Source organism: Enoplosus armatus, chromosome 21, assembly GCF_043641665.1.
Source record: "Enoplosus armatus isolate fEnoArm2 chromosome 21, fEnoArm2.hap1, whole genome shotgun sequence".
NCBI classification, from domain to species: Eukaryota; Metazoa; Chordata; class Actinopteri; order Centrarchiformes; family Enoplosidae; genus Enoplosus; species Enoplosus armatus.
Genome location: NC_092200.1, coordinates 13,946,125 through 13,968,550, shown reverse-complemented (window position 1 = coordinate 13,968,550; position 22,426 = coordinate 13,946,125). Strand labels below are relative to the sequence as shown.

At 40.9% G+C, this 22,426-nt stretch overlaps 3 protein-coding genes across 3 annotated transcripts; 2 read left to right on the top strand and 1 right to left on the bottom strand.

Annotated features, from left to right (window-relative positions):
* Positions 1-1,620: 1,620 nt before the first annotated feature.
* dcaf11 (ddb1 and cul4 associated factor 11) lies at positions 1,621-12,311 on the top strand. Its single transcript, XM_070927986.1, has 15 exons — positions 1,621-1,809; positions 2,122-2,363; positions 3,449-3,576; positions 4,275-4,393; positions 4,713-4,777; positions 4,983-5,083; positions 5,442-5,588; positions 6,228-6,282; positions 6,636-6,704; positions 6,941-6,998; positions 8,358-8,543; positions 8,754-8,907; positions 9,377-9,529; positions 9,695-9,801; positions 10,558-12,311. The coding sequence occupies exons 2-15, from the start codon at positions 2,152-2,154 to the stop codon at positions 10,633-10,635; spliced, it is 1,632 nt and encodes a 543-aa protein (XP_070784087.1). The 5' UTR covers positions 1,621-1,809; positions 2,122-2,151; the 3' UTR covers positions 10,636-12,311.
* An 899-nt stretch (positions 12,312-13,210) lies between these two features.
* Positions 13,211-15,047, top strand: fitm1 (fat storage inducing transmembrane protein 1). The gene is made up of 2 exons (XM_070928475.1): positions 13,211-13,497; positions 14,375-15,047. The coding sequence occupies exons 1-2, from the start codon at positions 13,211-13,213 to the stop codon at positions 15,045-15,047; spliced, it is 960 nt and encodes a 319-aa protein (XP_070784576.1).
* Positions 15,048-15,303: 256 nt separating this feature from the next.
* Positions 15,304-20,515, bottom strand: psme1 (proteasome activator subunit 1). The gene is made up of 11 exons (XM_070927849.1): positions 20,314-20,515; positions 19,998-20,030; positions 19,828-19,890; positions 19,487-19,588; positions 18,598-18,655; positions 17,949-18,046; positions 17,585-17,653; positions 17,368-17,435; positions 16,466-16,520; positions 16,156-16,242; positions 15,304-15,532 (listed from the first exon to the last, which is right to left on the bottom strand). The coding sequence occupies exons 1-11, from the start codon at positions 20,350-20,352 to the stop codon at positions 15,455-15,457; spliced, it is 750 nt and encodes a 249-aa protein (XP_070783950.1). The 5' UTR covers positions 20,353-20,515; the 3' UTR covers positions 15,304-15,454.
* Between the last annotated feature and the right edge of the window lie 1,911 nt (positions 20,516-22,426).

Sequence of the window (22,426 nt, the reverse complement as noted above, 5' to 3'; positions counted from 1 at the left end):
ACATATATACAGCAATTTCCAAAGTCTGGCCACTCAACCATGCTCCACTCCCAACAGCTTTCACCCAAAGGAGCCACTGTCCATCAACATTATTCAATAACCGTTATGGTAATAAACACCAATGTAATGTAGAATTTAGAGTGTGACCTGTACATGGTGGCTTTGTATCAAATGCAGGTGTTTCAGTGTACACAGAAGGGGCTGTATCAGCTGTCAGAAAATATTACAGAGAACAAATGATCAAGGTTAAAGGGGCATAACATTTAGGCAACTATGTTCTGATACAAAGACTACTGTTTTTACAATTATTTATTTACTGGGTTTTGGCATTATCAAATCTATTCTGATAATTATCGCTTCTATTTACTACTTGTTTATGCAGAAGGCATAGTTTTGAATAGACATAGTTTAAGTAAACCAAACTGTACTTAATCATACAATCATGGGAGCTTTTTCAGGAAGATCCATGTCAGCTGGGCTGGATTAACCCACTGGGGGCTGGGGCTTTTGGGCACAGACCCCCTGCTCTTCCTACTCTCTGTGTATTCTGTATAAAACCCTCATTTCCAAATACCCAAAGAGCACACTGCAGACTACACATAAAAATTATATGTTACCTAGAAACCTAGTAAACTATTTTCCATGGGTTTGCTGTATATTCATTGTATACATTTATTTAATAATATGTATTGCACCATGTACAGACACTATCACCACAAAAATAAATTGCTAAACACCAGATTTTGACTCAGGACCTCTCTTTAAATCAGAACCAGGATGAGGTAATAATGCAGGACCTGTCATGAAGCCATTCATATTTCAGATTATATCATGCTGTAGTGGAGCACATTCCAATGGAGAATTATTTAAATCACTACAAACAAAATGACACAGTGAATCTGGGGGTCGGGCCTCCTGGGCCCTGGTAATCCAGCCTGGCATGTCAGAGAGACTGTGGCTGATGAGATCGTTTTGTAGGAGCTAAATAGGTATTTGTCAAACATGTATGGATTATGAGATTAAGGATCCCTGGGCACACATGCCTCAGAACGCCCTCTGTTCTACGAAGCGCAGCCCCAGACACACACAATTCATGAAGGTATCAAGACTTTTGATTGAATCCTTTGACTCTCCAACAAGAAATATTAAGTCCTATCACACTGGGCCCCTGGGCTTGTGCCCTGTAGGTTCATTTTGTAAGCCATCCATGATGAACACCAAGCAAAATGATCTCTTAACACTCTCAAGTAAAGCAAGGAACAGGACAGATGTTATTTGTTGAAAAATTAAGCAAAAACCCTGTACATTTTGCTTGACATTTTAATATGTTATAACTGTACATCCTAGATTTTATCTTTTATGTATGTTTTACTGGTTTCTGCCTTGTTTATTTTACTCTTTACACTTTTAAACGTTGGTTTAAGTTTAGTATGTTGTCAGGGACCATGTACATGTTGTATATATCCAACAGTGGTTACTGTATGTATTTATATTCTTTCCTGTCCTCCAGTCAAAGTCAGTCAGTAGAGCTGGCAGCAGAGACAGCGGTGCGATCACGTGATGGCGAAAGGGCAGGGGCACGCGCAGGGTTTTTTCACACTTTTGTAAACAACATGGCGATTCACGAAGTGGCCCTGCTAGCCGACTGAACAAACACTGTGCTGTCAAACCTTCACCTCTCTTTTGTGTTATAAACGTTATACGTGAGACCGAGCTGAAGTTACACATCGGGCAAATCATTAAGTTTGCACCGAAACGACAACGAGCTGGACTGACGAGCTGTCAAGAAGACCGTTTGACAGTCAAACGGTAACGTTAACGTTAAGTCGTTAGCATTTTTAGCTAGGTAGCGCAACAAAACCATTCTCTGCATCTTACTCATGACGAGCTTTCGTACAGTACAACTATTCTGGTCGATTTCTTCGCAGAATATGTCGTTTGTTGATGTTTGTACAATGGCTTGAGCAAATAACTTGAATTGATTGTCAGTTTAGCTAATGCAGGTCTGTGTTTTGTCATTGTTACCTAACTTCTGTTTTCCCATTTCTTCTGTGTCACTCACAGCATTTGTGTTCACCTGGCTTCCTCCAAGTAAATCTAAAACTGTCATTTAATTTCCAGTTATTCTCCCCGCCAGGCCCTCTTCAGTCTATGGGCTCACAGTCCAGTTCTGGGATGTCTGGTGGAAGGGGCTCTTCCAGTGGCAACCCAGCTGAGCAGTCTGAAGTAGCAGAACCAAACCAGAGCAGCAGCAGCAGCAGCAGCCGAGGCCGCAGGACGGCTGACAGGCAGCAAGGAGACAGACAGCCAGCATCAGAGGAGGACGTCGACTTAGCTGAAGTTCTGGCTTACCTACTAAGGAGGTGAATTGGTTGATTCAAATACTAAACAAAACGTGTGTACTTTGCACTTCTGGGCCCAGTTCGTTGTTTTGTGGTGTATTTGTTTTTTTTATCCATGTGGACAATGGGATCAATGCCCCTGAGATACGAACAATGTCATTTTGGGAAAAGCGGGTAATCACTGAAATGAATATTACCTTACATAAATGTGCTGGATTTCTTTTTCCTGGTCACTTGGCTCAAAACATGTACATAGCATCAATTCGTCACTTTAAATCTCTTGAAATGTACAGACCATCCTGAATTGATTATATCCGATTGAGACTTTTAGGGATGATATTTCAAATATGACACCATTTTCATAGAAAGTAAGGAACACTTGTCACATCTATTTTAGCTGCTATGAAGGTGACTTGTATCTGGTCAGTTTATTAGACCCTCTTCAAATGATAGAACTTGTATCTGGTCAGTTTATTAGACCCTCTTCAAATGATAGAGGGAACAATGTTTTTACCTCTCTGCCAAGGATTCATATAATTGAAACATCACATTACATTCCAGTGCTGCTAAGTGGAGGTTGGGAAAATCCCATCCCTATTCCAGGTTGATGTTAATGCTGTTAAAGTGGCTGGGAAATTTTTGAATATTCCTCTCTTAACAACCACTTGGAACTGATCCATGACAGTGGCGGGGGCCTCTAGTAATAACACAGCAGAGGAGTCAGAACTAGACAGTACCAGGATCTGGAAGGGTTGAAATGAATAAGTAGCACTCTCGTTACTCACTTCAGTTAGCATTGAACTACCCTGGAGTGAGCTACTGATCCCCCATCTGTTACAGTGGAGCTGCTCATTGGAAAAACAGACTGTAGCTTTACCTGCAGCTCAGTAGCTTATGCGCAGACTGGTGTCTCACCATCAGGCTTTAGGGCTGCAGCTGGACTATTTTGTTTTCTGACATATTTCAAGTATTGGTAAATTAAGATTTCCCTTCCACTGTTGCGCGTTATTCCTTGAGATTCCTTTTTTTCTTTGCTGTAGAGGGTTGGATTCATTTGATCATTGGATTGACTGGTTGTTGAACTGACATGGTGTTTGTGTGTGCAGGGGCCAGGTCAGACTGGTCCATGGCAGTGGAGCCACAGGGCTGCAGCTGGTCCAGTCATACTCTGACTCCGATGAGGACAGCGACGGAGCCTGGGAGGGTCGGCTGGGTGACCGCTACAATCCACCAGGTAACCTCTTACTGACACTGTTCACTGTCCAGGCACGAAGGTAGAAAAATACATTGTATCTTGCTTGATATTATAGAGCTCCTTACCACCACTCCTCTGCTGACATATACAGTTTCAACAGCCATACACATTTGAAAGTTTATGAAAGTCTCTTAGAACAAAAACATTTACTTTCTGTGTTTTGGGACAGCGTGTCTCTGTTTGTATTCTGAGTAGTTGGAATCCACCCAATGCCCAGTAGCAGAAACAGGATGAATGCATGCCAGTAATATTTAACATTTCAATTAAAGATATAAATCGTGTTAGAGTAATGCTATTATCCAAAATAAATGTTATTTGTGTGAGGGGAAATTAGTATAAATGAAGACATTTCTATATTTGGACATTTTGTTAGCCATTAAGTAAGCATTTTCAACAAATCAAATTATCTTTAAAACTCCTAAAAACCCATTTAGCTTCTCTTAGTTTTACTGAGCTAGTGAGTAGTGAGTCCTGTGTTTCTTCTGCTCTTTGTCAATTTCTACTTTCCCACTCTCCTCCTCAGCATCATTTGATAACAGAAAACATAAGAAAAACATGTTTTTGTGTAGTTTGTTCAATGGTCATTGAAATAATATTACCGTGTATCAGTTGTAGAAAAGTCCAACAGTTTGTTCTTCAGATTGTGAAGACTTTTTTTTTTGGCTTTATCTTTCTAGTGGACACCCAACCCGACACACATGAGGTGGACCAGAGTGAGATCCGAACTCAGATCCTGCTGGCCAATGCCTCCTCTGCTCCGAAAGGCAGACAAAGTTTCACCCACATGCTAACAGAGGTCAGACAGCACAGATGCAAACTAAAAATCAATAAAAGTGGTATCGAAGATCAGATTAGAATGCAATTGGCACATTGCATTTGCAATTTCTATAACAATGTAGCAAGATGATGATTAGTTTTCATCGGTTTCATCCTCAGTTTTACAAGAGAATTGTGAAATAATTAAGAGCTCTACTTTAACGAAGAATATTTACCACCCAGTTTGTCCAAATATTTAAGATGATTTTAGTCACTTGTCTGTGTCAGCCAGTTTTTATTTCCTAATAAATGTTGACCAGTTTGGTGTTTTCTTTTCTGATGAACCCTTTGCTCTTCAGAGAGAACATGGCAGATGTAGAGGCTCCAGTTTTTCCCATGGAGAATGCACTCGTATCCGCACACAGTAAGTGTTTCTACACATTTCCAATATTTCTCAACAAATAACCAAAATGTGACACAGAGAAAGAATAAGAATCAATGTCTGTTGTATTTCATGTGACTGATTGCTGTATAGTTTTTGTGAAAATCTACAATACACTAGACACGATGTTTACAAGAGGACTCATGCTGTTGTCTGTCAAATGATATTGACCCTTGTTCCTTCGCAGTTTTCTGCCAAACTATGTGTCCCACAAGGATACATACCAGCAGAAAGCCTTCTGTGGAGTGTACAGCGAGGATGGCAACATGTTCCTCTCTGCCTGCCAAGGTAAATAACCCAAGACCCAACATGAGAACCCAGAGGAACTGAATCAGATCCAACAATCTTTCTTAGTGTTTAAAACTGCTTAGACCACCAAGTCATCATGGCCATTTGTGTAGGGTCGTATACAGAATGTGGTCACTTACTGTTCACTTTTGGATTCCTTTTTTAACATCTGTTGATGTTAACCCCAACTATCAGACATCAAATTTGCATAAATAAACAAAAAAACAATTAGAAAACACAAAATCTAGTAGCACCATGTCATTTTCATTTACTTTTCCACTGATTTATTTTGTGACTTCTTTTTAAATTAACTTTCTGTTTTCTAAGCAAACAATTTTTTTCCCGTTGCTCGCTGCAGACCAGAACATCCGCTTGTACGACACCACCAGGGGGCGCTTTCACCTACGGCGAACAGTAAAGGCTCGTGATGTGGGCTGGAGTGTGCTGGATGTCTGCTTCACCCCTGACACAAATCACGTGCTCTACTCCAGCTGGTCTGACTACAGTAAGGCTAGGGGGCCTGTAAGATACAATATGATATAGAGTCATGGGTTGGCCAGCCAGTGATCCCTCAAGAACCATCCATGTTATCTATATGTTAATTTTACTGACACTGCAGTGGCAGCAAAAGAAATCTGACTCCTACATTTTTGGGTTGATGGCTTAGTCCAAAATCACTCCCTATTTACTATGTAGTGTTTTTTATTTACTTTGCACCATTTTTGTGAGTCCAAAGTGTGAAATGTATGCACTATATAGTGCCCTGAAAAATCCCCACGATGGAACAATAAAAAAAAGTAGTGTTCATGGTTTGCACACTACTTTATGCTAACAAACCCACAATGCAATGCATCACATTTTATAGATTCAAAGGTTACTGTCATGCGACACCTGTGATGTCCCCAATGATGATGATGATTCATAAATATCTGGAATCTAGTGAATTAGTGAACAAGGAAGTGACATCTGACATAGTCTTTGTTGTTAGCCAAAGCTAGCAAGAGTTCTATTTTTATTGTAGCCTAGCAGACCAGCTTATTGAACGAATACATGATTGTGTTCTGCCACCAGTTTACACAATAACTTGTCATACAATATGTCGTTTCATTCTTATGTTCTCCATCTCTGTGTGTCTCCCCCACAGTTCATTTATGCAGTATAGATGGAGACAGCGAAAACCACACCGCCCTGGACCTCAAGTTAGTGTTTCCCTCATAGTAACATTATGACATTACGGAGCAGGTAATCTATTATTCCCTACCAGCCGGCCCTCCACCTCCCTTCATTACCACCTGGATGAATGATGCTGTCAGAGCTTGTCACCTCAACATCCATCCTCTCGCTCTGTGTGCTACTTTAATTGGAGAGATCATTATTTCAACAAAGCGCTACCATTAAACTCATAGCACGACTAACAATAGCATTGTTTAAGAGGTGATGCGTGCCTTCATCGAGCTATACAGAAGACGGCGTAGTTGTGATTCAGTAATGGTGCTACTGCTGTAGTGTCAACCTGTTTGTGTGTGTGTGTGTGTGCTGTTGTGCTTTGTAGTCCAGATGAGAGGAGGTTCTGTGTGTTCTCACTGGCTGCGTCCACAGATGGCAACGAGATCCTTGGAGGGTGAGTAACAATTTGCTTTTATGTTTCAAGGCAGTGACTGACAGTGTTGAAATAAAGACTGAAGTCTCTTTCAAAACTGTAAATTAAAGCAGCGCCTCTTTTTCTGACAGCCGTGGAATTTGAATTGACTTTTTCTTATTGAAGACAAGAGAACTATATCGAACATAAAGCACGATCAGTCACATTTAAACCTTGAATGAGAAGGTGTTCATTCTCTCTCTCCTCTCTCCTTGCAGAGCAAATGACGGCTGCCTTTACGTTTTCGATCTAGAGCAGAATAAAAGAACGCTGAAGGTTAGTGTGTCTGAGTGAATTGGCTGTTTGTGTTTTGCCTGTGTGTACCTGTTTCTGAGTCACGTCCACCTCTTTGTTTGTTTGTCTGTTTGCGCTTCATCCTGCGATCAAGGTGAGCCAGACATTAGCAGACCCGAAAGTGTGCCGGCTCACCTAAAGTTTTACGCCGCCCTGCCGTCTGTATTGTAGCAGCAGAGAGTCCAGCTCCACCCTGCAGTGGGACAGTGGGGTTAAACCCTCCACCCGCAACCCCCCTCTGCGTAGGAGTCAGTGGCTGACCTCTACCATCTGTTTCACCACTGTCTTGTGCTCTTTCTCATTCTGTCCCTCCCATTACCTCTGCGTCGGTGTGTCTGTCTGTCTTTATCTCTCTACTTGTTCCTTTTTTCACTTAAAGGAAAAGTCTTTTTTCTTTAAAAAAAAAGATATAGTATATATTTATAATATATAAGTAATTTTCTGTTAACAAATAATCCCATGCCAAAACAACAATTAACTGATCCCACTAACATGTATTGCCTGTGGCCAAAGCCTGATATATCTTCTAAGATATATCAGGCTTTGGCCACAGACACGCCGGTAGACTGGGTGACATGTTCCTTTATTACAATAGATGTCAGCACTGTAGTTTATTTTGAGTTGACCCCACATACACCGTTCTGCTGCTGTAAATACTCACCAGAGCACCAAATTGGTGGGTGAAAATAGCCCCCAGCAAATGCTCTATTTACTTTTTCTAATGTTTGCTAAAAAACTACAGTGCCCAGCTGTTTTAGGGAATTATTTTGCTTTTTTTTAATAACAAAAAAACAATAATACTACAACAATCCTGACATGTTGAGTTTTAGCAAGTATAGTCACTAAGGCTGATGGGAATATCATTACTTTTGTAGATATTTGGTCATAAATCCAAGTATTGGACAATACATAAATTCAAAGTTAAGAGAACACCAAAGTGATTACAATTCATCCTGAAGGGACATGAGAGTCTGTACCAAATTTCATGGAAATTTATTTAGTATTTGCTGTGATATATTTCAGTCTAGACCAAAGTGGTATTTCATAGCTGTTGTTTTTATGGCTGTAACAGCCGAGTATGTGTCACAAAACACCACAAAAACTGTGATCGATGTATACAGTAGCTCAGTTAACACATGCAGCCTATGTAGCCACACTTCCAAAGCTTGTTTGTAGCCCTGCACTTTTTTTTCTGTCACAACTTTATTGTACACACAGACAAAGACACTTTCACACAAGCACGTATATTACACACTTTCCCACAAAGAAAATCACACAATCTTACACTCACGCTCCACACACAAACACTGACTCTCTTTCTTTTGCGTTTCTGCTCGTCAGATTGATGCACACGAGGACGACGTGAATGCGGTGGCGTTCGCCGACAGCTCATCCCAGCTGCTCTTCTCTGGCAGCGACGACGCGCTGTGCAAGGTGTGGGACAGACGGACGCTGCGGGAGGACAGACCGCAGCCTGTCGGACAGCTGGCCGGCCACCGAGACGGCATCACCTTCATCCACAGCAAGGTGGGGGGGCGAAGAGAGGAACGCTGCTGGTATTTTATCAATCTGTCAATGACAAGCTCCCCAAATCCTCGTGGGTAGTTGGAGTTGACTGATGATTGGTTGGAAGTTAATTCATTAAAATGCCATTATTAGCCCAGTATATTGGTCTAACCCTGAGGTTTGTTTTGTTTTAAAATATGGTCCTCCTCACCTGCGTTGTGACTGTGCCAGGGTGACGCCCGCTATCTGATCAGCAACTCAAAGGACCAGTCCATCAAGCTCTGGGACGTCAGGAAGTTCTCGCCCAAAGAAGGGTTGGCTGCCTCCCGCCTGGCCGTCACCCAACAAAACTGGGATTACCGCTGGCAGCAGGTTCCCCAGAGAGGTGAGGAGGAGGAGGGGAGAGGAAGCTACTGCTAGTGAATGAGGCAGGAGGGAGGAGAGGAGAAGGGAAGTTAGAGGACAAGAGGAGGAGAAGATGAAGTGACGTTACAAAGGAAAGCACAGAGGGCCAATGACAGAAAGGTGAAACGTGGGTGTGTATGTGTGGTGAGGGTAAGGGGAGTAAGGGCAGTATTAAAACCACGCATAGAGAGATGAGTGATTACCATTCAAAGAGGAGGGAAAGAGTAGAGGAGAGGTGAAGGATAGGAGCTGGGATAATGAGATGGAGCATGGAGTGAGGGGGAGGGAAAAATCTAGAAATACAATAAATACATATTTTTATGTTATGGATGTAAATTCATTCTTTATGTCTGAGTGAATTGTACCAAACTGATGTGAGGAAATTCAGACTTTTAATTATAGATCTTAAAGGTGATTTCTGAAAAAACTATTGCATTTACCTGTTTCAGCCCTGAAGAGACACAAGTTGACGGGCGATACCTCGGTGATGACCTACCGCGGTCACGGCGTTCTGCACACCCTCATCCGCTGCCGTTTCTCTCCAGAGTTCAGCACCGGGCAGCGGTTCATCTACTCCGGCTGCTCCACTGGCAAAATCATCAGTGAGTCTCATTGTGTGCCTGTATGTGTGTTATCAAAGTGTAATCGTGGTGTTTTGCACCAGTCTAACTCAATGTATAGTAATTTTTGCATAGCAAATCAAAGGGACATGATGTGCAGTACATGTCTACAAGTAAATCTATTGAGTTCTTTGTGTTTCTGTTCAGTCTATGACGTCCTGACGGGCGCCGTGGTCTCCAGACTGTCGGGCCATGACGCGTGTGTGAGGGACGTCAGCTGGCACCCGTACGAGGACAACATCGTCAGCAGCTCTGTGAGTGCTGTTAATGCAAACTGTTGGACTGGATGTGTAAAAGCTCGCCATCATAAATATTACATTAAATCTAATGAAAGCCCTTTTCGAAAACTGTAAAAGGTTTTTATTGAGGAGAATTAAACCAGACAGTGTTTCCTCCAGTAATGGAATACCGTGGAATTAAGAGAAGCCAGAGGATTTGATGTGTGTTCTGGTAATAACAGAGAATCTAATAGACCATTTACAGAAATATGACTGTATTTTATATCTTATTTCTTATGTATATTGCATTAAATTGTACTTTTAGCAGACTTTTTAGAGTCTCAAAGCTGAAAGTTTCCTAATGTTGTCGTCCTGTACAGTGTCAAGAAATAAGTTGTTGTTGAGAAGATCTGCTCGCAAAATGCTTATGTGAAAACAATGACTTCCTGAGTGACCAGCTCTTTGCTTGCTTTTAAACAGTCTTCTTTTTTAACATGCAGAAGATTGTATAGAAGCCTTCTGTTTATTTGAGTCAACCATTGCACAATTCGAAAAGCTCATCCAGTACTTTCATTTTGTTGATGATTTCAATGGATAAAAGTAAATTAAAAAAAACTAAGATAAGTTACAGATTTCAGCTTTAATAAATCCATTAGAAATAACTTTTTTAATTCAATGGGACAGTCTAATTAAGTTAAGAAAAGTCCCAGAAATCAGAGCTACTGTGACGTTAAAAGCAACAGGGCATTTTAGCTCAGATCCCTCCCCTCACCCTCCTTTGTTTCTCCACAGTGGGATGGAGCGGTGCGAATGTGGGAGCACAGACAGACCCATCCTCTTGAGGAGGAGAGGGACCGGGAGAGAGACTGACAATGGGAGAAAGACCTCTGAGGCGGCAAGAGAAGAAGAAGAGAGACAAAGGACAAGATGTCAGAGGAAGTGACATCGCCACAGAAGGGAGGGCGAGGCTGGCCCTAACAGAGGAAGGCAACAAGCTCAAAAGGACTTTGGGAGACTTAAATATCTTTTAAATTCAATGCTGGATATTAATGATTACAATTATAGCGTGGTTGTGAAGTGTTCATTTGGAAGGCATTCAAGCCTTACATTGTCAAGTGCAGATTAGGGCACAGTGGGACGGCCCACTTCTGTTTTTCTTTTATTTTCGCCTCACTGTCTTTGCGCAAAGTCAGCAGGCCAGAGATTTTGATTTTGGCCTGAAACACTTGGCGCAAATGTGCTGGAGCTCCAAACACAAAGCACTGCACTTACTTAGTGAGTTATTGAAATTTAACGGCAAGTTAGTCATATGAAAATCAACGTTGGATATTGCAGGGAGAAACTGAGGATGATGATTCTGTATAAATGTATAGTATTTTAATGGTATGTGCGTTCAGGGAGTGTATTTAGATAGTTGTCAGTGTGCTGATTTGGACTCGCTGTTATGAATAACATGAGCTGTGTCCTATTTGAGGGGCCGTCACGTTCAAAGTCCACATGGAAAGACCCAGTATATTATAATAATCCAGTACATTATTTCCCAGGTGCCCAGTTTACCATTGGTCCACCATTTGATCAGCTGTTCAGGGGCAACTGCCTGGTGGTCAACATGCCAAGTCGGATATTTCCAGCATACCAAGTTGACCAGAACGCCTGAACGTCCCTTTTAGTGTTGTCAAACTCGCAATGATTTTATGCTGAATCCTCTTTACACTGCCTCAAGTTTAAAGGCAACCCTTGTATGTAGACACAGTGATAGTCTGAGGTCTTATTATTGATCGTGGATCAGCGCTCAACTCTGGAAACACAAGCCTTGAGTCGATAAAAAAGAGGTTATTTTGTTGGCCAATACAAACCTGTGATCTGTTTAAAAGATTTGAATGTGTGTGATAATACGTTGAGACTTGGTGAAGGGACTGGATGTGTGTGCGTGGATCAAAACTTACACACTGATCTGTATATGCAATTTTCAGCTGTTTATATCAAAACCCATATTTCACTCTCAGACCGTTGTTTTACAGTAACAATAAAACCTTTCTTTAAATCTATCGCCAAAGGTTTTTACTGACTACTTGCTGCTGTTTTTAAACTTGCTCTGTAAATATGTTTCCTTTTTCATTTAGTTTCTTTGTCCTGAAAATGTCATTTGTCCATTTAATTTGGCTAAATACAACTGTCAACTGTCTTTTATGAATTTGCCAGCAGCACATAAAAGACAACTGACAATTAGCTGCAACAGGAACCATAGCTAAGTTGCTTGAAGGTCATTGTAATAACAGCAATGCAGTAAGTGGTCTAAAATTAGATTCTTTGGCATGTCTGGTTTCATTTACACTTAGTGTTCCTACTCAATACAAATTAGATTCTTATAACAACACACCAACACAGTGGTGGCAATCATTTATCATTTTAGCTACAGTTTTAATGAAGTCTTAAGATACTTTATTAGGAAGAGGAGGTCACAATTCAGGAAAACTTTGCTGGCTCCAGAAAATAAAGTCATAAAAAAATGCTTGTCCCTGTCACCATGTTTAGTAGTTTTTAATAAAAAAGATACTTATGAATAACCGAGAAGCCTTTCACTGTAAGAACTGTGTCACTTAAAGAAGGGTCTGTATTAGTTGTGGGACTGGATGTCCTGGCTTGTGAAAACAGCTCTAGTCTATTTTATTGAGCCTAAATCCCATGGAAAGACTAGATTTACTCAGTTTGGCTCTGGGAGTTGAAGAGGTTTATAAGAGGCTCTGGCCTGAGGAGTGGGCCTGGAAATGAAAAAGAGTGCTGAGAGAAATGCAGCTGTTCGTGGCGCCAAATGCAGGCTGGCAACAGTTTATAACTTAAATTAGTTTTGGCTCCAACAGCTGATTCTAAGAATGGAGAGACTAAAGAGGAGGCCAAACGATCCATTTCATGTCAGAGTGATTCTTAATGCGGGTATAGATGAGACATTTTTTGATGCTAAAAGCAAATGTAATTGAACAATGTTGCATCACACCAGTAAGTCTGATTGCTAAGCAGTTGTTTTAAGCCATCATGCACAATTTGGGGTTTGTTTTCAAGCCACAGATTCGGTTTTTGTGCCATCAGCTGCCATCGAATGGGATTAAATTCACAACGCGTTGGATCATTGTGTCGAGAGTAATGAGGTCAGTTACAGCAGCAGCCATTACCGTGTCCTCACTCTGAGTCTGTGTTGTGGAGGGGGAGGGCTTTTGAGGGTGAAAGGGACAGAGGGGTTGTATTTTTATAAACCATGTGCTCTCCTGCAGGCCTGGCAGTGATAAAGTAGAAAGGCTCCCAGAGTCGAACTGGTGAGCCTATCAAAGACAAAAGAGAGGAAAGTGAGGCGGACTCCGCCACAGGGCTCTAACTGGACACAAAGAGAAAAGAAGAGGAAAACATTGTCAAAATTAAATCTAACACAAGACAAACCAAGCAGACAAACATGGATCTTAAGACTGAAAACTCTTCAAATGGCTTCACACCAGAGATCAACTTGGAGAAGTTACACAAGATGGCTGCAGAGCTGACACTGCCGGGAAAATTCATCCTCAGGCTCCTGAATGCTGCTCTGGTGTTTGTGACAAACTTGCTGGCCAGAATTTTGGGAAGCAACCTGGTCAGAGGACATTTCCACCTGATGCTCTCTGGTTTGGTTCTGTTTGGTCCTGTGCTGAGTTTCTGGGTGTCAAAGTACAGCATCTTCGCAAACAGCAACCACTATCTGTACAGGTGAGAGCCCCCGAAAATCAAAGTATATGTTGTGTTTCTGCTTTTAAATGGGAATCTCATATTTCAGGTGGACCTGCACGCTCCTTTAAAGTCTGTCCTGAATGGGTGTTTATGGGTCCAAAGGTCATTAAACTCGCCTGGCCACCCTTTCTCCACTCAGTGCACTCAGGGGTTTTGCTGCTACAGCCTTACTTGGTATGGTATGACCAGTAACTTGTGATGGCTAATGCTAGCTAATGTTAGCTAACTCTGACTCACTCCTCTTACACTATGATTTACCATTATACTGACAATGTCACTTGTGGCCACTGGTTCTGTTAAAGTTAAAAGGTCTAAATCATAATAAATATTATTATTTATCATTCAGTCATTCATTCTTTTGCTGGTTGCTCTGCTGCCATATTTCCCCCCAAAAGTTTTTAAATGTATGCATTGTAACACCTTATCAAAGCATTAATGCTTTTCTGGCAATCTATAAATCCATCAAAAGTTGTATACTCATATTGTATGTTTATAGTATGTACTGTATATTGGTATCTATCCAACTGCACATTTTAATGGATAGGAGTTAGGATTAGTTCAAGTTTTTACATGAACTAAAGGCCCATGATGCTTTGCTCAGGGCTCATTTTTTGTGAGGTTATTTAATGCATTTTGGTATTATGTAACTCATTATATGAAGCCATCAGCTAAGCAATCATTCATCCTTTGGCAGTGCAACAAATTTGAGTGGATTCAAAAACACTACAAAGACTGAGCCCAGGACTTTAGAGGAGGCCCACCTCAGATTCATACTTGTGTCGGTAGGTGAGTCTTACAGCAGCAGTTATACTCATACTAACAGTCTTTTGACTTATTTCTGCTTCAACACTCACAGGAAGTTCCTTAAGTCCACTTGGGGTTGGACCTGCATCTTCACAGGTTCCTTCATCCTTCTCCTCTCCGTCTCCACCCGTCACTCCCCCCCTGTCCTCCTCCGCCACCTCTCCCGGGTAGGGATCGTGGGTTTACTCTGGTGGGGCTGTCGGTGTTTCCTGGCTCTGCTGGAGAATGCAGCAGGAACCTGTTATGAACCCATGACCCCTGCCCAGGATATCCCAGGTTCTGCCTCCTCAGTCCAGCCTCTGCTGCTCCTGCATGAAGACCAGACCAAGGCCTCCTGCCTCAAGGCCAACATGGTGTGGAGAGGTTATGAAGTATCCCAGGACGTCCTCATCCTCTGCTTGTGTTGCCTGCTGCTCGTCGAGGAAATGTCCGTCTTCGGCCCTCACCTGGCTCAAGCGAAGCCTCCGCAGAGGTCACCTGGTGCCCCTTTGAGGTTTATCTTCCTCCTGTGTGTAGTTCTACTTGCTGTTTGGATGTTCCTGCTGCTGTGTTTGCTTGCGCACTTCCCCCAGTTCCCCTCCCAGCAGCTGGGAGGAGCTCTGGGATACCTGGGATGGAGAGGACTCTATCAGGGATGGTACAGACTCAAACTGAGCTGGGGCTGTCCTGGGCTGCCAGGAGAGGGACTTTTTACCAACACAGATGTCGACAAACAGCCTCAGTAGCATGATACCCTCAGCAGATGATGTTTCTGGGGAAGTGATTGTGATCTTGAAAGCTCAGGCTCAAGTTTTCAAGTTTTTAAGTCAAAGCGGCTTCTCGTTTGGGTTGTAAAGAGAATGTAGGTATATTATATTACCTGTAAACACCCTTGACAACACTACATAACTCTGGCATCATCTGAACATGCAGGTTACTTTCATTGTAGGTCTAAAACCAGATTTTAAATTCACATTTTGAAAAAAAAGAAGCGCAGACAGATTTATTGGAACCATGTTGCTTTATTTTGTAATCTGAACCAAAATGAATGCAGAACAAGAAAAAGAAGACATTTTTGTCAGAGCAGGTGTATTGTTACATCACGAGTGTCATACTACACTAGTTGTATCTTGTTAGAGTGCTGGAGTCAGTCTCAGTAGATGAGAGCTTTGTCTCCTCTGGGCTTCTTGATCTTGTCGTAGTTCTTGTTAATGATGTCAAACAGCACAGCCTGCAGAGAGAAATACAGAGAGACATCAGTGGGAAATGTAGTGCCAGAGAGCTATAAGAAAGACAGACAGCATGTGAGAGAGACAGAAAGGTTAGAGGCAGTAATAAAAGAGACGGAGACGCCCAGATCCAGAGCCGCGATCGTGTCAAACGGCTCCTTTCATCATCACCTGAACCGCCTTGTTCATTAACAGCATCAAACACAGGAGGACAATAGCCAGAGGAAGGAGACAAACAGTGATTAATAGATGGGAGACGGAGCACCAATCAATTTAACACAAGCACAGCAATTAGTTTAATTACCCTCCTATTAAGAAGGAATGGATTCCATTTAGCCACCGTCCCTGCTGCTGGGACACGGCTGGAATATTTTATAGATGTGTGGGTAGTTTTATTCAAAATACAGTGCATGATTACAACAAATGGTATATTAAGTTTGATATGTGTGATTTACAATCTTCCCAAGACATGTACGCAGCCTTTAATGCAGTCAAATGGTCATTATCAGTTGTGTGTTGACAGTTTTATACAATTTTCAGATTTTTCTGCACATCCATACATTTATGAAATATAACCTTTTTACAAAGCAACCTAACAGTAAACAACAGGGGGTAGGTGTCTTACATATGTGTTGCGGATCTCCAGGACCACAAGGCGGAGCTCACAGTACTGATACTGGTCCAGCTCGTGAACCAGCTGTCTGTAGTCTCCCTGCAGCAGAAAGCACACAAGAGTTTGTATGTACCCTCTGTGCGTAGAGCATCACATCGTCATAATAGCTTTCATTTTACACACAAACAGTTCACACAGTGAACATCCATATCCTTTATTTTAATTGATTCCATCACTTTGTATGATCATTAAAACACAGAAACACAAATTCATGTTTTACCATGTACCACTCAGATCAAGATACACAGCGTGAGATACTGACCACATGAGATTGTTTGGAGGCTTTGGCCACAGCATCACCTCTCTCACTGTAATACCTAACAAGCAGAAGAAAGAGAAGTTACTTGATATTCCTTCATAACAGTCATCAGCAGGATATATTACTCCCTAACCATCTTAAAAATCACTACATGTCAAACTTTATGTTATAATTGTGCTATCTAAGAACCCCACAGTCCAATTTTGATTAAAGCGAGCTCAAATACTTATGTGTAGCGTAATGAAGTCAGTAAACTAACTGGGTAATGTCTGTTACACAGCAATATTTACTTTAGATGTGCTAGCATTTGCTAACATTAGCCACCATAAGCTATTGGTCATACCAGACCAAGTAAGGTTGTAACAGCAAAACCCCTGAGTGTACTGAACTGAGCGACGGTGCGTTTTATTGCTTATGAATGTATATTTGAGAGGGGAAGATTGTATTAGTTCTTTTCTCTAACGTTACATAGTTTCGCTTTGAAATTAAGGGGTTCTTGCATTTCACACTGAGTGCACTGAAACATTACACAGATTTTCCTAAAGGGAACTGTAAATAATTGACTTGAATTTTATAAACTGAAGTCTGAAAGGCCCTGCAGCCCTTAATAAAAGGTGTGTTCAGTTATTATGGCTACTTCTAACTTCCTGTTTGGGCTGAACAACTAACACATTTATGATGCTGAGTTGTATATGGTGTTTGATGATCTCCAAAAATTGCAAGCATGACTGTGCCCAAGTGCAAACTGAAAAGAGCTATATATATTTATCCAGCCAAAATAACCAACAACACCTGTGTGGGTGGATGAAGGGGGGGCAGGGACACGAGCTGACTGCATCCTATGTTCATCATTCAAAAACCAAAAAAATCTACCTCAAACAAGCTGCATTGGTGTGGGCTCTTACTTTGAAATCTGGGTTTGAAATCCCTCAATCTTGGTGCGCGTGTTGGTCAGCAGCTCGAACACTTTCTCCTGTTGCACAAGAACAGAGATGTTAAACTCAACTGGATGCATTTCACACGAGAGATGAACACTGCGAGAGGCAAATGTCCAAACACGGACAAGACACAGAACAAGAGACTCATTCTGCCGCTTCACCAAATGATCACCAAGTTACTGACCTGCACAGCCACTCCAAAGTTGTTGCCATCTTCAATTTTAGGGATTTGGAGTTGCACCCACATTGACACCTGCGGGGGAAAAGCTGAATTTATTCATATCTAGTAATTCCTGTTATTAAAATTCCAACACGGCCCTATTAAGAACAAGTCTAAACACACTCAAAAAGGAGAGCATTTGTCAAAATTATGTAACCACTGTTGAAACATGGCATGTGAGCTCTTGTCTTGAGCTCTTGTCTCTTGTAAAACGCATATACCTTACATATGTTGTGCACTAGATAAGTAAGAGTAACAACCACATTTAGACTGATTTTCATGGTATAAAATGAAGCTAAGAGACTAACTGAGAGACACACTGACTGACCGTGTTGAGCTTCTCCTTCAGCATCTGAATCTGAGGCTTGACTTCCTGCAGGAGACTCTCCACTCGCTCATTGGTGCAGATGGGACCACAGGGAGGCCCTGAAGGACAAAACATCACCATACATTGCTTCACTTTGTCACAATATCAGAAAATTCTAGTTCAGTCGGGCTTCACCCAGACTGCTTTCAAACATGCACATAAAATGGTTCACTTGCTCCCCAGTTACTACTAATCAATCCTGGTGGATCAGCAGATAAACCATGCCTTAACTGGCTTTGTTTTCTCATTAGTTACAGTTGGACTCCTCAGTTTCAATAATACTGGTTAGGGAATAGGTAGAAGAGCAATAATGTCTCACAGGGATCCGTTTTTAATAAATATTACATCTTTTAAGAATAAATATAGCTGCCAAATTTTGACAAACCATTATCATAGTTTTTGTGAAATGAACCTTTGCAAATCACCACCCTGCCATATAAACCATTTGAGCACACCAGTACCTATTCATATTTTCTTCAATCTAATCATTACAAACATAACAAACACATTCTTTTACAGACTGTAATCACACAGGACACCTTAAACAGGGATATCCTTGTTTAATAAGGTGTAATGAATGTTTTGCTTATCACTTGTCATCACCATTTACCTGAATCTTCCTCCTCTTTATCGCTGTCCTTGTCTTTCTTCCCCTCCTTCGCTTCCTTCTGCAGCATAAGAACAGAAGGCAGCAGGTCAAAGAGTTTTTCACTGCCTATTAATCTCTTAGACAGCTCACCCACATGCTTTTTTTTCAGTGGCTGGCTAAATGAAGATGTCAAATGTTGGATTTTTTTTTTCCTTTGTAAAAGAAATGTAGTTCGTTCCAGCAGCCCCTGCTCTGTGCACGCAGCTCCTGAATGCACTCCAACTGCCTCAAGTTTGTTCCCAAGAGTTGCTGTTTAATCGCAAATATTCTTTCAACCCATTTCTCCTCACATGAAACTAATGACACTGGTAGCGTTAGTCTTCCCTCCTCTAAATCAATGTATGCAATATGACAGCAACAGCTAAAATAGAGGGGGCATCTGTATAAATAAGGGATACAATAAAAGGCAAAAAGAAAATAAATACACACACACACACATATATGATTTTAAGCTTAAGGTGTCAATTTAGATTTTCTAAAGATCACCCAAAATAAAAAGGCCCACTTGCTGCCAATTTGTAAAACAGTTGCCATGGTAACAAAGGACTCAGTTTCAGTGTTGTGTCTGTGATATTTTATGAAACGCTAAATATAAACCCTTGGCTGAGGATCCCAGTTGAGAGGCTCTATGCAGTGTTCCTGCAGAAATTCAATGGTTAGGAAAATAAAATACTCAACTCCTTATTGAGAAAACAACATATACATATTACTTTCCATTTAACCTCTTAAACCCTCTGAGGTGTTTTCTTAATTTGGCAATTAGCTCAATTAAAACTGGAGTCAATTCCTGTACTCAGACAATGAAAGACCTTAAATGTATTTGGAGTTATATCAAAACAAAGTGTGGGACCTCCTCTTTCTTCTTGCGTTTGGCCTCTTCTTTAGCCGGGTCTGGTATTGGGATGTCCAGTGGAGCCTTCAAGGACACCAGGTCATCGCAGCTGTAAGACGTCTGACAGAAAATACAAATCATAAATGTTACCTCTGACAACTTTTCAGGAATTGAGATACATTTTTTACATCTTAAATTGCATCTTAAATGACCGTGGTTTGATGAAATTTTGTCTGAAGAAATGTTTTGTTGTTACGGAAAGGAACAGGAAGTCTGCTTATTTTGCTGGAGAAACCTCAGGTGACCCCGAAAGACCCCTGCAGGACCCCAGTATGGCTGATACAGTCACAGATCGATACCTTCAACAGCATCTGCAGCTCTTCAATCTTCTGAGGGAAGAATTTTGAAACCAGCTCTTCTGCCTGTTTTAAAAATAATAATAACAATACTGTAACACTGTTCATATAAATGTGACAAACTTAAATTAATGGGACGATTGGGAAATATTAGTAACTATTCCATTAATTACCTCATTGGTGAGCTTTTGGCAGAAGTCGTCCACCTGCAATGAAGACATCATATGATATAGTTATAATCATTTTCCCGTCGCTATATTAACGATATCGCACAACTTCACGGGCCGTTTCGCAGCTAATTAGCTGATAACTACCCGCTCGCCTCGTATGACCCCTGCTGTCTGTCCAGTTATCAAAACAAACACTTATCCGAACCCCTGCTCACCTGTTAGCGTCGCTGACACACCAGTCGAGTGTTTGAAGGGAAAGTGGGTTTAAACTGTCGGCGTACAACACTTTCAAATCATGCTAGCAGACGCTCGTGCTCACCTGTTTCTTCGACTCGACGCGGACACCCAGAGCAGCCATGTCGTCTCCGTAGATGAAAAGTTATTGGATTAAGTTTATGAAAGCGTTTAAACTTCAACGAAGCGGCGAGAAAGACTAATAATAAGCTCTTTAACTGTGCGATTCAATGCCGTGCACGACACGGAAAAATACTCACAGTTACTCAGCATAAAGAAGCGAAAATGAAAGTAAAGCGCAGACATTTCCGTACTTTCCCAATTTAAAATCGAATGCTCCTGGTGCATTGTGGGACTTGTAGTTTTGAGGACGCTGTGGCATTTCATTTCCCCTAACAAGAGCCACTGATGAGAAATATTCTAGATAGCTTCAAAGCACAAACCTTTGGTATACAGAGGTAAAAAAAAAAAAAAGGTAAGATTTACTCCTGGTGTCCAAAAGAAGACTCAAAGCAGTCCTTGGGAATGAAAAACTGAAATTAAACATTTTTATTAACAATTATACATAATACATAACAATTCTATATCATATATATAATAATTCTAAATAATATATTTTATTTAGTATTAATACTCATTATTCTTACTCACTCAATTATAACATCTAAAGAAATTGTTGGGCCTCATAACCCATATTAAAAAAATTAAATTAGTTTATTTTAGCTACAGTCTTATGTGTATATATGTATAGAAGAGAATTGGGAGGGGGGCTGTGTTATATTAGTTCTAAATAAGACTTAAAAATCTCAATCTTAAAACACTTGTCACTATTCTGTTCTTTAATTATGTTGATGGGACACTGCATCAGTTGCGGCATGTCCCAGGATAAGGGTGCTTTTAAATCTGAATAAATACATTCACTTTGAATCAAAATAAAGGAAATAATCAGCAGCGACTGCAATACCTTATGTGAAAAAAAATCTTGTATCATCAAAAATCAAGCCTGATGTGTTTTGATATGTCTTTGCTTGAGTAGTATACACAAAAACCTCTTTTCCACCACCAATGAATATATAAATACCACAAGTAATCACATCTATTGCAATGGTTTTTATCAACATTTTGTAACATTTTGTAAATGAAGACAATCATGCAATTTCCAACTGTGTCCACTAGATGGTGCTGCTGTTCTGAGTGGCGTAAATTAAAGCCCTCTATGGCAAACTACAGTAAAATAATAATTAACAGCACCAAAGTAAACCTGTAAAGGTATATGTCTTTTGTTATCGAAATCATATGCTCGCATATCAAAGGGTGTATAAACCAGTTCGCCTCAATGACCCAAAGATTCTCCCGCAAAATATACGAAAATGATTAAACCATAAAAGGGTAAAACGTATTCAAAGTAAAATATGGATTTCAGTAAAAAAAGACACAAACAATCCCAGCAGCAGGAGAGCACCACTTCAGCTCTCTATTGATCACTGTAAACCTGAGGCCAAAGTGTGTCTGCTATCAGCATTACAGGGATCTGCTGTCGTACATCTGCTGTCACATAGGCTCTTTCATCAGGAGCTGTGTGGTTAAAGCCCAAAACAAATACAGGATCCTGAGTGGACAGAAAGGACGTCAGAGCCTCCTATTGTAAACACAATCCTGGTCATCTGCGCTGTACATGCTATCATTATGCCAACTGTGTTATATTAAGACAGGTAAACCCATCATGTCTAATCACACCAGGAGACAAATAGACCCCACATAGATTTAATCACTTGGCTGGTGATAACATAATATTAAGTCATAAATCAAAAGCAGTGTTTGGGTAGAAAGATAGTTTCCTTTTAAATAAATCTTCTTAATATCTGGCTGAACATCTGTAGAGTGTAGTATCATACAGTGAAGCACAATAATGCATCATTCGTCAAGCAAGAGCCATTATTTGAAGTTGGATCCAAAAGGCAAAGGGTGCACTTGTTTACAGTGTGCGCACCATTAGTTATTGATTCTTTGATTTGATTGAGTGGGAGATTAAAAGTCAGTGTGGTGTGTTAATCAGGTTGAGAAATACTACGGACAAAAGGTCGCGGATCTGAACAACAGTGGGGCGGAGAGAGATGGACGGAGGTAGAGAGATGAGACCTTTAGTAACTTTTTGTGACCACGTCAGGTAAATGATCTGTTTGGACAGCATTCATGTG

Excerpts from the sequence above, each read along its gene's own strand:
- dcaf11 (XM_070927986.1), top strand. The coding sequence starts at position 2,152 with ATGGGCTCACAGTCCAGTTCTGGGATGTCTGGTGGAAGGGGCTCTTCC. Across the intron at positions 2,364-3,448 it reads CTGGCTTACCTACTAAGGAG|GGGCCAGGTCAGACTGGTCC; the intron begins GTGAATTGGTTG and ends TTGTGTGTGCAG. Across the intron at positions 4,394-4,712 it reads TCACCCACATGCTAACAGAG|AGAGAACATGGCAGATGTAG; the intron begins GTCAGACAGCAC and ends TTTGCTCTTCAG.
- psme1 (XM_070927849.1), bottom strand. The coding sequence starts at position 20,352 with ATGGCTGCTCTGGGTGTCCGCGTCGAGTCGAAGAAACAG. Across the intron at positions 18,656-19,486 it reads AACGCAAGAAGAAAGAGGAG|AAGGAAGCGAAGGAGGGGAA; the intron begins GTCCCACACTTT and ends CTTATGCTGCAG. Across the intron at positions 16,521-17,367 it reads TTTCAAACCCAGATTTCAAA|GTATTACAGTGAGAGAGGTG; the intron begins GTAAGAGCCCAC and ends TCTGCTTGTTAG.
- fitm1 (XM_070928475.1), top strand. The coding sequence starts at position 13,211 with ATGGATCTTAAGACTGAAAACTCTTCAAATGGCTTCACACCAGAGATC. Across the intron at positions 13,498-14,374 it reads AGCAACCACTATCTGTACAG|GAAGTTCCTTAAGTCCACTT; the intron begins GTGAGAGCCCCC and ends CAACACTCACAG.